This window comes from Labrus mixtus, chromosome 10 (genome assembly GCF_963584025.1).
Source record: "Labrus mixtus chromosome 10, fLabMix1.1, whole genome shotgun sequence".
Lineage (NCBI taxonomy): Eukaryota > Metazoa > Chordata > Actinopteri > Labriformes > Labridae > Labrus > Labrus mixtus.
This window is the reverse complement of record NC_083621.1, coordinates 25,861,849-25,876,667: the sequence shown is the minus strand read 5'-3', so window position 1 is coordinate 25,876,667 and position 14,819 is coordinate 25,861,849. Positions and strand designations below refer to the sequence as shown.

General features: G+C 41.3%; 1 protein-coding gene across 1 annotated transcript in view; it reads left to right on the top strand.

Moving 5' to 3' along the window:
• Positions 1–1,145: 1,145 nt before the first annotated feature.
• gpc3 (glypican 3) overlaps positions 1,146–14,819 on the top strand; it is a 108,642-nt gene continuing 94,968 nt past the window's right edge. Inside the window, exons 1-2 of the mRNA XM_061048851.1 lie at positions 1,146–1,713; positions 10,340–10,501. Coding sequence (XP_060904834.1) covers positions 1,557–1,713; positions 10,340–10,501 — 319 coding nt within the window. The 5' untranslated portion in view covers positions 1,146–1,556. The remainder of the gene's footprint in view (positions 1,714–10,339; positions 10,502–14,819) is intronic.

Sequence of the window (14,819 nt, the reverse complement as noted above, 5' to 3'; positions counted from 1 at the left end):
AATTGCATTTACAAGACACCTCTTCAGTCAATTTGTCTTTCAAGCTGAGCGCGTTGATGACGTAGCAGTTCCAAAGTGCTCACAGTGCAGGTAGTACATACAGACCTACTGCAGTTTGTGCACTTCAGGTATTGTTGGTCACCTTCCCTCATTCCGCCTGTTTCCACCTGAAGGTGAAACTGATGGGTTCACAGAGAGTTTTGCTGGTTTGCTCTCAGCTTCTGCCGGTTTCTGCTGTGCAAATCCATGCAAAGCTCTCTGTGTCTCATACAGCCAAAACAAGAGATCTTTCCTTTTCTGTTGTTCCCAGCTTTGATGAACACTTGAAAGACTTAAACTCATATTCACCGCAGGCACAAGAGCGCAGCATTGCAGCTGTTGTTTCCCCCACTGTTGTACTCATGTTAAGGCATCTTAACATCAAATTCCTATTGACTTTTCTGTTTGTCTCGCTGTTTTCAGGTGGATGACTTCACAATTTCAATACTTGACAAAATGAAAGAAATTGCACAGTATCCATCTGCAATCCGCCAGATATTGGGAGCAGCTACACATTTAATAGAGTTTACACATTTGATTAGAAACACAGTGATAACAATTTTTTTTTTTTTTATAGATGTAGGCCGACTACTATTTTCATGTGCACTCTTTTTTTTTTTTACTTGCAAATGTGAGTTACAAATGTTCTCTCTGGTGTGTGAAATACTTTATGAACACTAGGTGGCACCATTTCAAATGTTATTGGCTCTTTGGAACTCCATGGAAATAAGTTAAACTGTCCATCTAAACGGAGGATTAAACAGTGTTCAGTAAAACACCATAACGTAAGTTGGTTACGTCTGTATTTATTAAAGATCATGTGATGAAAAGAATAAACCAAAGCTTACTATATATATTTGTAATCTTTCCAATTGCTTTCTGCACTGTTTTAAATAATAAAAGCGAATTTTTCAGATCCTACCCGACCTCTGTGTCATTGTCAATGTAATATATGTGCATCTCTTGGCCACATTATGCACCTGTGCTGTGTGAATTGTACAGGTACTGTGCCCTAATTGCATCCCATAACACACAGTGCCATTTATCTAACACGTCAACAGCTCGTGCATCGCATGAATCCCCTCCTCTTTACTCTGCTCCTGCAGCCGCATAGGGCCAATGTATCAGCTAACATCACTACTATTACGAGGATATCTTTACGCGCGCAGGTTCACGCCGTGGCACGCGCTTTTGAGTGAGCGCGCGCATACATCTGTGGTTCGTTCATCTGTGCAGCGAGCTGAGAGTCAGTGCCGCAAGTGACGAGGGACTCAGAAGTTATTAGCATCGGAGAAGCGTCACCAAGAGGCTCAACAGAGAAGCTGTCCTGTCGCGAGGGGTTGTTGTGGACAAGAGAAAAGCAAAAGGATGCTGATCCGAGGTGCGCCCGGAGCGTCTGCCTCACCTCACCTGCGCAAACACGGGATCGTCCTGTAACTTTTACTGTGTTGAAGTAGCGTAAATCTCAGCTGAGCTGGTTTATTCTGTCCGTAAGGGTAAAGTGCTGCTCTCCTGCCATGCGTGGTCTACCAGTCCACAGTGCGCTCTCTCTGTGCGCCTTCCTCCAGCTGTTCTCTCTGCTCGGCGGGCAAATGCCAAACTGCCAGGAGGTGCGCACGGTGTTTCACTCTCTGCATCCGGGCTCCAAGTTGGTGCCCGAAAACCCGGTGTCAGGTAAATGTCTTCAACTTCAATCTTGTACATGTTGCCTCACATGTTATGCCAATGATGTAACTGCAACCTCAGATTGTCCACACTTACTAAAACTGCTAAAATCTAGTTTTTATTTCATCCCTGACGGTAAACACTAATCTTCAGTCCGGCTGTTCAGTGTCAGAGGACATCACCATCACAACACTCTCTCTAACACCACCGGACCTTTGCACTCCTGCTGCTGACACTCAGAGCTAACCCACGCTCTCCATCTCTCCTGCTCTGTGAAAGTCTGCTGGGCGAGTTAAATATCCCAAAGTGAAGTTTGTGCTAAACGCCACTTAAGTGCTAAGTAACAAGTGCACAGGTTCGAGTCACTCCAGTATCTAGTGGCAAGAAATATTTCCTGAAGTCTGTCTAGCCTACTTTGAGAAATTCGAAGTAGATGTGAACACATTGTGCAGGTGTTTCATGAGGGTATGCATATTCTGCTAAGTTGGTAGTGGTGGTGGTTGGGTGGGGAGGAGGGAGGGAGGTTGATGATGGACTGCACACAAATAAAAAGATCAGCACTCTTCCTTTAAGAGAGCTGATTAATGATCTGGCTCAGGCTCTGTTGGCAGCTTCTCCTCCACCACGTTGTCACAGAATATAGATTAGTGGTGTGATATGAATCGTGACCACCCTGAAAACAAATTTGCAATTACACAAACTGGATAATTATTGTTCCCCGGAGCTCAGATGTCACTGACTGCTCCTCGGATGAGTGAAGAACATGTCTAGAGAGTTTGACTTTAGATAAGAGAGGAAGATGCACTGAGCTCACAGGGAAGTAGTTCAGGTCTGTGTGGGACAAATTAAAAACTAGGAAAAGCCATCCTGTTGAAAGTGGTTTACTGCTGGAGCCTGTTGCATGTGTTCTGATTGAGTATGTAAATGGAGAGCCCTCTCATGTGGCTGAATCACAGCCAGCTGTACATGTTAATTGTTTTTTTTTAGTGTTATGTCAGCATAGGTACTGCAGGTTAACTTTTCTCTCCATTCTTATAATACAATTATCACACGCCTCACTTCCTCAAAGAGGTTTACCAAATCATCCTAAATGTTCAGAGAACATGAAAGACTGTAACCAATCTCAACATGCTTCAAATCAAACTGCGGGAAATATCTGCAATGCACTTTGAAGAATATTTTGTCATGCTCCCTCCACCCTATTTTAAACTCCCATCTGTGGGTGCATGCAGCTCTAACCGCCGAGCCCTAAATATCCCCATGCATCCATCTTTAATCACTCCCCCTCCACCTACACCATCTAGCATTTTATCTGCCAGCCAAACGGGGAGTCATCATAGAAGAGAAATATGTAGCCTCCCTAAATGTTAGGCCAGGCAGCCCAGCTGTCTCCACACTTTCACCAGGGAACCGGTCTGAGCTGGACACCCAGCAAACACTAGAAATCAATTCACCCGTCAGCCAAAGGATAACTCGTTATGACCAGTTGGAGGTAGTTTGGTTTACACGTTCCCATGATGCCCATGGCGACCTTGTCGTAGATTGATTGCAAGTTTTATCAGGTGAGCTCACTATTAAGTGACTGATAATTAGGCATCACATTTATATACAAGCAGTAGTGTTGTAAATATCATAATGTAAAACATTTACACTGTTTAATCATGAATGATGACATTTTAAAGCCCCTTTAAGGAGTTTTTAGCTGGTTATGGATCAGACTCTAATAAATACTGATGCTTCTACATAACCGATAAAAGCAAACCAGACTATCAGTGAGCAGATTTATTATTTCTTTTTAATGCCTGTAACACCTGCCACAGGGTCGGTGTCACATAAGCTGATTAACATGCTTCTTACACAGCCTTGTTTCATTTGAGAGCAGGAGGTTTATTTTTCATTTCAGAGCACTACTAAGACATGTACAGGACAAGATCAGCAAGGAGATAGAAGTCACCGCTTGTCCACAGGGGTCAACAAGATCCACACCAATGAAAGTTCCCGACAGCAGCATCGAGTTCATTGAAGAAAGTGATTCTGTTGTTGGTCCCTGAGACCCCATATTTAAAACCTGATTAAAGCCACCTGGTAAGGCTAGAAGTAAATATATAAAGGATAAAAATTTGATTTTGCAATTATTGTTGTCACATTCAGCAGTGTAATAATAATTGATCAAAGCTAATATGTGATCAAATGCTAAATAACTGAGAATGATAAGAGAAAAAAAAAGGCCTCACATGTTTCCTTGTAGTATTTTAGTACTTGGAATGACAAAAAAATAATTGTTCTGAAAAAGCTCACAGTCCCAGAGGGATCTCAAGATCTCATTACAGTAGTCAAATATAATGGGACGTGGTTTCAGGACTCACAGCCAACACACAGAACTGCCAGAGAAAATAACAGATTTTTTAGCCTTGCAGAAATAATAATTTTAAATCAAAATCACTTCAGCTGATCAAGCAGGGCCTCTACTGAGGACATCAAATGACCTTGGTTGGTCATGTGAAGCCCCTTCACATTGGCCCTAACATTTCGTAAATGAAGGCGGGAGCGAGGAGAGACACTAACCTTGTAAATGATGTAGAAAGGAATAATGAAGTGACTCCAACTCCATTAAGCTGGGAGAAAATGTTTCACTGGTTGTGTATTTGTGACTGATTGAACCAGAGAGAGAGATTTTCCCTTTGATTTATTTTCATATGGATGATCTGATGATTCACAAGAAAACAAACAAAGTTAGATGAATAGCTGACAATCCAAACATTCGGTGATGCAGGCTAACCCAACAAGATTGTATTTTCTGCCTTCCCTTTCCTGTTGATTATTTAACAATTTCTTTGGTAAATGCATGAGGGGTGTTAAACCATTCACTACTGAAATAAACTAATATTGATTTATAGTAGTCTCATGCTGTGTGCTGAACTTACCAAACATTACATCAAGGTATTCACATTCAGCACTCTAACTGATTCATCCCCTCAATAGTACATTTCATTTTGTGGATGTTTCAGTGCAGATCCACTTCTCCAAACACATTGTTTATTTGTTTATCCTGTATTCTTCATTTTAAGATCAAATGCATTATCATGGGGCAACGATGTCCTAGCGGTTATGCCACACACCCCGTGTACAGAGGCTGTAGTCCTCATTGCAGTGGTGGTGGGTTCGAATCCGACCTCGTGCCTTAACTGCATGTCATCTCCCTACTCTCGCTCTTCCCCATATGTCCTTTCTCTCTGCAGCTGTCTGATTCTATAAAGGCAAAAAGGCCCCAAAAATATCTTTTAAAAACAAAAGCATTTTCATCAACAACCCTGTAAATGTGCCAGTGTTCAAATGCTCAACACTTTATAGGTCAGGTGTTAAATGAACTCAGCAATCAAACAGACGTTGAGTATGAGAGTTAGCACATTCATTTTTTATAACTGTTAAAAAAACAGATGAAAAGTAGCAACTTTTTACTCTCTGTTTAATATTTTATTGTTGATTAAAAAAGAGTGAAGTCTCATTTTATTTCTCGATAAATCATTTTCTCAACTCTAGGCTGGAGACATTCATTCTTTTTTTTTTAAATTGACAAGTATTCAACTTTCCAGTCATGTCTCCTGTGCGTCATACTGCACTCTACATCCACCAGGCTCGAAGGCAAAGCTTGTACTTTGTGTTGGATTTCCATAAACCCCGGCTCTCCCACTTTTGTCTTAATGAGCCGACCTTTTTTTTTATCCTAACACTGTCCAAAAGCATGAAATATGCAGCCACGTCTCATATATTTAGCACATTTTTGGTGGTGTTTTGGTCATGACTCATCCATAATACATCCTTGTCTTTAATTAAATGCAGAATAAGTTGAATGTTTATTCTTTCACATTTTCTTTAATTGTTCTGAACTTTGTGCTTGCCTAGAATTTGAGAAGTAAAAATGTGAAACAGAAAGCTAATCATGCAGTCTAATGTGAGTTCTTTGGCAAATTAAAGATTGATGAAATTAAAAGTTAAGGACGGCTTGCTGTGATTTCACAGAGGGAAGGATCACTTTCTGAGTGTGTGTCTGATGGAGTTGCCTGTATTAATATGGTGATATTGTGTGGAGGAGGTGGCTGATTCAGAGAGATGTTCGCAGGAAGGCAGAGTAGAATTCTAATAAAGCTGCATGTGTTGCCAGGGGGCAAAACACCAAAATATAAGAGCTTAGGTTTTCTCGTTCCGCCAACATGATTCAAAAGAAGTGAGAGCGAGAAACAAGATTCCAGCACAGATATGAAACAAACAAATCCTAACAGTGCTGTAGGAGTATCAGTGTTTGTTGTGTCTGCAGCTGAGGGGGGTTGTAATGTGTGAGGGGAAAATGGAGACTGCGTGTCAGGTCACTACATACGTGCAGGAGACACATGAGCAGTGCAGAGCACTTACCGCAGGACAAGTGTGAAGCAGCTCCATCAGTGTCCGCAGCGGTTTGAGCAGAGGATGTGGTGGATCTCTGACAACAGCAGCTTATCTGATTCGTAAGGGCAGCATCTGCAGAGTGTTTTTATATATCTGAAGAGTCTAAGACAAATTCCTAACTCTGGTGGACAATAATGATTCTATTTTATTTTATTCTATCACATTATTTTCTATACTATCAGACTCTATTCTATTCCATTCTATTCTATTCTATTCTATTCTATTCTATTCTATACTATGCTATACTATTCTATACTATACTATACTATACTATACCATACTTTACTATACTGTGTTATAGGTGGACAATAAAGAATTATTCTATTCTATCAGATTCTATTCTATTCTATACTGTTATATTCTAAACAAATATATTCTACCAGATTAAATTCTATCAGATTCTATTCTATTCAATTCTATCAGATTCTATTCTATTCTATACTAAAATATTCTAACAGATTCTATTCTATTAGATTATACTCCATCAGATTATATTCTATTCCATCAGATTCTATTCTATTGTATACTATACTATACTGTGTTATAGGCGGACAATAAAGAATTATTCTATTCTATTCTATTCTATTCTATTCTATTCAATTCTATTCTATACTATTCTATTCTATACTAAAATGTTTTATCAGATTCAATTCAGATTATATTCTATCAGATTCTACTAAATGAAAGTGTATACTGGTATACTGGTATACTGTTATACTGGTATACTGGTATACTGGTATACTGGTATACTGGTTGGAGGCCGAGCTGACAGCTGTCACGTATTTCAACCGTCCTGCTGAACAGGAGTTGTACTTTTTTCTTTTTTGTCTCTGGGATGAAACAGTCGTCGCTTCTCTTTGTTTGATATTCTCGTGTAAAACCAGAGAAGGTTCCAGAGAGTTGGACTTCTCAGTAATTATCTGCAGGGTCGTCAACAAAGAACAAACGTTCCTGCTGTTTCAGTGACACTAGACGCGACAGATCTGACCTGGAGCCGGAGGTCTTTGTGTCGTTGTGATGAAGAAAAAATGATTTTTGAAAAGCTTCTAGAGCTTGTGTGTTTGCTGCCTCATTGTTTTTGTATAAAATCAGGAATCAGGCTCTTTCACATTCATGCTTCCAGCTTTCAATTTATTGCTTCATCAAACGACTTAAAGTGGAGCAGTGAGCTCAGCACTAAAAATACTTAAAACAATTGTAATCCCCACCAGCTAATGGTATTATTATTCCTTCCTTGTAAATCCTCGTTTCATTTATTGTCTCTACAAAGTGACACTGGATTATTTTGCCCCGGAGAGGAAGCCAAGGAGTCCCACATGCTCCTACTCAACACCGGTGCTTTATGTATAATTTATGCTCATAATGAACAGCTTTTAACATATTCTATATCTTAACACAACTTGTTTTTTCCCCCATGGTCCCCATCATTAAACTTGCATAGTGATAGCTTTCTAATTGGTGCTGGGAATCGAAGAGACACATAGTGTATTTGTGTCTGTCCCCGTTCCCCCGCCTCCGAGTCCCTGAGCTTGTTAGAGAAGTGAAGGGACGGACTCCTGCCGTCAGTGTGCACACATGACTGTTTGAGCCCCTGCTGGAGCTTCACCCTTGGCATTTCAACAGAAACTTTACTGTCAAGAGAGAAGCGGCTAAGGACTGTCAGATAAGGCTGCGGCGAAATGAAGGGCGATCAATGTGTTTTTAAAAAGAGGCATTCAAAGACCTTGAGGCTCATGAAAACAGCAGTTGTTCTGCATGTTGAATTGGCTGGCCCACCGTTTCAGAGTATTGATTGAATGTAGGTAATAATTTAGACGGCTTCACCTTGGACCAAGAATGCATGTCAGGGAAATTTACATCTAAATTGCCCCCAGCACTACACCTTGTCTGTCTTCATTTTGTTGGAGAGAATTGGCCATCAGGACACGGGAATCGACTAATTGACCAATAAGTGACTGATAGAAAGGTGCTCCCAGTGCCCGTTAGCTATTAAACTAAGCTAGGCGGAGTGATAAAAGGGCCGAACAAAGCTGGGCAGGAATGACAACGGAATAAGAAAACGGGAGGGGAGGAGATGTAGAGCTGAGCCTTCAGAGAAGAGGAGAATCAGGAAGCTTATTCCCAAGTGATCTGTCAGTCAGAGAAGAAGGCTTTATTTAGAAGGTGTGATTTTATTATTTGTGAGACTCTGCAGAGGATCGTTTTCATGCCGAATCCGTCACCTGTTCCTCACTGCTGGGGAACTTTCTGTAATGAAACACATTTATCATCTGCAAAACGACAAACGTGCAGATGAAAGTGTCTGTTTTGCAGGAGATAATTGCTAAATCCTCGCCGCTTCTCTGCACCGACCGCACTCACCTCACCCACAGCGCTATTGACAGCTTAATAATTCTGCTCCTGCAGACTGAAATTAACTTGATCTTATCTGTCAGGATTCTTTTGTCGGTATTGATTTAAGATATTAAGCCTGTCAGTATGCATAGACAGGCTGCTGTGCAACAGTTTTATTGCCTGTTTCACTCATTAGACTCTACGCCTTAAAGTGTGAGCAGGGACTAAACCATTGTTCTCCATGTGACTGCTCTGTACTGACTAATTATCAATACTGTCATTCTGTTGCATCTCCTGCTGGCTTTAACTTCCCTCCATGTCTACTGTTTTCACCTTTTATTCCAAGAACCAACATCCTCTCCTCTGTCTTTTGATACACCTGTTATCAACACTTTTCTGAGATATATACAGTATGTGTGTGTGTGTGTGTGTGTGTGTGTGTGTATACCATCCAATTCCTCTCTCCAAAATCTCCAAATGAATCTCTCAGCTCCTCCGTCTCTTTATCCCCGGCACCCTGAGCGGTGGCAGCTGAAGCTGGCAGACTCCCCTGACATTTGTTTACCACACCATCAATCAGGCCCTTGTCGCGGCTTACGCCTCTCAGGCAGCAGATCCTGCGGACAACTCCTCGGTGCCGCTTGGCACGACACTTGCAGCTTCCAGGGAGGCTTTGGGCAGCCACATGAGACATGAGAGATTGGGAAACACTGAAGAGAGAGGAACTCCTCTTTGTCGCTTGTCTGTGTCGTGTTTATATCTGTCTGATGTATTGCGAGGGGTTTGTTTTTAGAGGACTGATTTTGAAAAACTCAAAAGCTTGTCTGTAGAAATGACAGATTTTATTATTTTTCTTGTGTTTGATGCAAAACTGAGATAACTTAAATACATAAATGATGGTCGTTATTGCCACGAGTTTGAACTTGAGTTTGATGTCTCTTTCAAAGTTTTAGAATAAATCTTACAAAAATGTGATAGTAGAAGCATGTTCAGCCAATCAAATCAGAGAGAATGGCTCTTTGTAAAAGATGTCCTTCAGCACATCATCACACAAAGCGACGCTTCATTCACCTCACTAGTGCTGCAGCAGTAGAAGCTCAGTTATCCTTGATCAGACCGATTAATGAACTCGTATTTATTCGCCACCTAACTGGGATTCTTCAGATGGAATTTAATTCTCCAGGGTGTTTATTCTTACATACAGTTGTGTGAGGCCACATCACCCGAATGAGACATCCTTTTCATCCTAGTTTGCCTTGGCTGACTTACATGTGTACCTTTCAAAGAGCTCAGGAAATCCAATTACTTCTCATCTTTGTAAACAACTTGTCCTGTCAGCGGCCAGGTGCACAAAATGTTGTTTCATCACCCTTCAATCTACCTCATGTCTACCTTGTTACCTCATATAGTGAATGCATGCTAAATCCCTTGTTTGTTTGTCTGCACACTGATCTGCTCCTGGCTCTAATCTTTGTGGCTGAAAAAAATACAACATTTCCGTCATGGTGTGGAAACTGTAGCCTGGAGTGATGAGAAACTTTCTGTTGACCAAATAGATCTCTGAGGAGAACAACATAACTCTGGTGTATTTCTTTAATGTGCTTCAAAATGACTCATTTTTAGCAGCAATTTATTTTTGAATCCCAGCTTCCTTAATAACTCTACATAATGATCATACGCTCATTAAGACTGCAGAATCTGCAGGAGACAGTGTTTCATCTGTTTAGCATGCAGGGGATGCAGCTGAATCTTTTTGAGACGCTTCTTCTCCTGTGAAAAATAAACAGAAGTGTCTTTTTTCAGTCCCCTCACTCCTCTCACTCAGACTTCTGTCCCTTCTCTGCTGATTTCTTGCCAGGTGCCGATCTGCAGGTTTGCCAAACCAAAGGCCCGACCTGCTGTTCCAAGAAGATGGAGGAGCGCTATCAGGTAGCCGCACGCAGCAACATGGAGTCCGGCCTGCAGGTTGTCAGTGCCCAACTTAAACGTCTTATCATCCAGAATGCTGCAATATTCCAAGGTAAGCAGTGAGCATAGTTAGACTAAACCTGTCTCTTTTTTAAACTAGCACAGAAAAAAGGAAAAAACCATCATAACAGCAGTGTTTAACTGATGATTGACGTCCTCGTGTCAGGATCCACTTTCTTGGCTGCACATCAGTGTTCACGTCAGCATCTCTCTCCTCCAGGCACTGAGTCACATATAAATAAGTCAAAAGCATAATGCACACAGACAGTGATGAGACCGCTGCTCGACTAAATGTTAAGATGGCAGAGCCGTGAGGTTCAAGTGACTTTAGATGCAGTGTAGTTGTCTGTGCCAGACGTGTTCTTCCACAAAGTGACAGCCTCCTGAGAGCGGGGGCTCTGCAGTCAGCGATGGCTGTTATTCTCAGAGCGAAAAAACGCCAGTCAGCAGAGCTTCCTGAGAGCACCCTCAGCTGAGAGGGGTCAAAGGAGGGGGACTGGTATGACTGGTTCCAGTTTACAAAAAAAACCAAAACAGCTCAGTGAAACGAAGACAGAGTCAAACCAGTGAAACTCTGAGGTTCAGCTGCTGTCAGCTGAGAAGAGAGGGATGAAGGTAAAAGAGGCAGGTATAGGTGTTGAAAGTGAAGATTTGAACGGTGCAATGACACCTGTTCTAACAGTGATGGAGGCAGAGATATTATAAAACTCAGCAGGAGCTATGTGACACTGTCGAATCAGCATGTCCCTGTTGAATTGTTACTCAAAAGAACAGAGGCTGCTCTGGAGGCAAAATGGAATCCCAGCTGATGCCGAGTGCTGCACAGTGGATACAGGTGTCTGCTTTCGTACTGTGAAGCAATAGTCTGACTTCCTGGTAAAAACTGTTATTACTTTCTTACTACATACTTTGACGTTATACGTTAAATTACCTGATTACTGTGCCTCGGAAAATATAAAGGAGTTTACTTTACGAAACATTACTTTTATAGTTTTTGGTTTGGAAACAGTCTGAAATAAATTTGAAATAAATGATACTGATACATTGATACAAGCAAGTGAGGCCATTACAAAAAAGAAGAACATTTTAATCATTGTGTCACATGAAGTGATGATGCAGCACACAGAAAAAAGTGTTATCGTTTCATTTTGACTGAAAAATTCACAGTTAGGGCTTTCACACTTACATAAAAATCCTGAAAATCTCCTGATATTCACCTTGAGCCGATCGAAGAGGGGAGTGATGTGTAGTCTATATACTGTGACTGGAGTCAGTGCATTGACTTTATGCATGTGACCGCTATGATCTCCGTGCATGTAATTAAACAGCGGGCATTTCGTTTTCTGTTCATCGGTGTGTTGTTCTCAATTCTAACAAAATTACAATCCAAACAGAAAAAATCAGAAACATCACTGTAGATCCAAAGTCCAAAATAGTGAACTAATATCCATGGTTACAAATAAGTCCCCACAAATACTCCCAAATGGAATCGTCCAGAATTGCACAGAAAAGACAAACATGTTGTATCATGTAAAAAAAGATGAGAAACAACAACAACATGTCACTTGAAAATCAATGTGAATAATGTATTCAAGACTTTCTGGGACTGAAAACAGACAAACCTATAGTGGGCAATAAACAACATTCAGAAATACAAACATCAGATATTTAAAATAAACAGATCGCAGCAAAACATTTACGGCTAGTTCATCATGAAGTCCTTCAGGAGCCAGCGTTTGAAGAGTATGACCACCCCAGGGTAGGCTAATTATTTTTTCTATCCCATAGAAGATACCCAATGTTGAACTAGACGTCATGTTGTGCATCATTAAAATTCACAGCGACGGGGTAATCCCGGTAGATTCTGTGTTTTGTGCTTTTGTGCTCACTGATCCTTTGTCTTAGTTTTCTAGTAGATTTGAGGCAGTAGAAATTCCTCTTATACTTTTTTTTGTTGTTGCTTTTTTTTGGTATATGAGCGCTCTAATTCAGGAAGCTGGTGTTTGTTTATTTGTGAATTTATTTATTTGTGGTTGCAGGCTTATAGCCAGTTCCTATTTAAGATGTCCGGCCCGTTTTAACAAACTGTTTGCCTGCTGAAGGTCCAGTACAGAAACGTTGTATATAAATGTATGTTTGTGAGTTAGACAGTGTGCAGGAGTTAGACTGTAAAAGTATTTTAACATCATAATCAAAACTCTGTAGCAGTTATATGAGTTCAATGTTATTTCCTGTAGCCTTTAATTAGCTGACATCGGCTGCTGGGAAAGTGTTCCTATAGCACTGTTAAGTTTCTTCATTCAGACTGAGTTTTGTAAACTTTAAGCTCTTGTTTTAAAGTGAACTCTTGGACAACAAAGTGGTACACAACTATTGGAGCATTCAACAGTTGTTTTTGAACGTATCCCTTTTTCACTATTGTCATCAGGCTTCACAGGCCTTTACAATCCAGCGCAGCAGCTCTGTTTACTGTCTCGGGGTTTCCACTTCAAGTGGGATGTGCAGACTGACTGGGCCAACTTTTTTTGGAGCGTGCACACTTATTGGTTGTGAATCCTGACATGCCAATTAAAACTCTGGGTTTTAATGGGGGCCGTGGGGTTTGCTCGACTGGGTTGTTACACTCTAACTATGTATAGAGACTGCTGCTGTGGTTTAGCTGCTCTTTCCTAGAAGGGGTTCAATACTAATTGCTTTAGCAGAGGGCTTGAGAGAATTCCCCAAACAGCCAAGGACTGAAATCCTTTTAACATCCTGGTCTTATCTGTTTCCCTCTACTTCATTTCCATCCTTTCTCTCTCTTCTTCTCTTTTCTTCTTGCAAGTCTCTTTCTCTCCAACCCTCTCATCCTCCCTCTCCCTCTCCACCTCTGTCTCGCTCAATCTTCTTGACTTTTCTTTCTCCTTCTGTCTTTCTCCCTTCGTTTGTCTCTTCCCCTTGCGCATGTGCTACTATTGGGAATTGAGTGCATGCCTTGTTTGCAATCTTCTCTGCTGCTCTCTGTTTCTTTCCTTCTGCACTCACTTCTGCTGGAGATCAAAGGGCCTCTCCTCTCCTCTCCTCTCCTTTCTCCTCTCCTCTCCTCTCCTCTCCTCTCCTCTCCTTTCTCCTCTCCTCTCCTCTCCTCTCCTATCCTCTCCTCTCCTCTCTTCTCCTCTCCTCTCTTCTCCTCTCCTCTCCTCTCCTCTCCTTTCTCCTCTCCTCTCCTCTCCTCTCCTCTCCTCTCCTCTCTTCCACTCCACCTGCCCTGCTCGGCTCGGCTTTCCCAAGCCTCAGACTACACCAGAGGTTTTATCCCCCTTTTGAAGTCAACTTCTCCAAACAATAGGAATAGTAGTGGCTCTGTGTATCTTTTTACTTTAAGCAGGGAGATGACAGGCTGCTTTAACATTAGGCTTCTTCAAGATCAATACCAGGAAATAGGTAGGGCATTAGGAATTTCTAATGATGCGTTGCTTCTCTCTGGCAAAATGTCGGAAATGCCATTTGACAATCTAATGATCCTTAGATGATCTCTTTATAGTATACCAGGGAGAGACTTCATAATGGATACACTGCAGCATCCACTCTGATGTTTGACAGACTCTTAAATTTCATTTTGATTCACATTAGAGAGATCATTACATCATCTTCCCCTACGTGCCGTAAATGCCTCACACTCCATGTCCTGATGTTGATGATGAAAATGAGATTCTGTGGACGTGTGCAAGATGTTCATCTTTAAATCTTTTAGAAGGAGAGGCTGCTATCCAAACATCCAATACTTTGTGAGGGGTGTATTATTATTATGTGACGCTGCACCTCACTGGAGATAACCTGATGCATGAAAGCTATCGCTGAGTTTAGAGTGCAGGAGAGGACGGTGCTGAGAGAGGGACACAAGACGACTTAAATCATCACGCATCAGCATCAGTTGACTCATTACAGGGTGAACCAGTGTTATAAAACTTCACAAAATAATTGTAAGCAACGCCACTTACTGTTTCTCACTCTGTCAAGGTCTACCTCTAAAAACTCCTAATCCATCACACCCACACATAACACATTGAATATATATAAAACATGTAGAGAACAGAACGTGGTGCATTCAAGGAGCTGACACTTTAAAGCTGTTACGTGATTATTATTGGCTAGCTTAGCATTAGAGAAGGAAAAGACCAGAGAGACAAATGTGTGATGTCATCAGGGTAATCAGAATAGAAAGCCTTGGTTACAGCTGGCTGAACGAGGTATCCAGGTAGGAGAGTCTAATCAAGAGATTTCACTGAGTTGCATTATGGTTAGTGTAGTGTAAGCTTTTCAAAACATCTCTTTAACATGTTAATGGAGATACAATTATAATCCAACTCTTAGCCGAGGTATTACAGTTA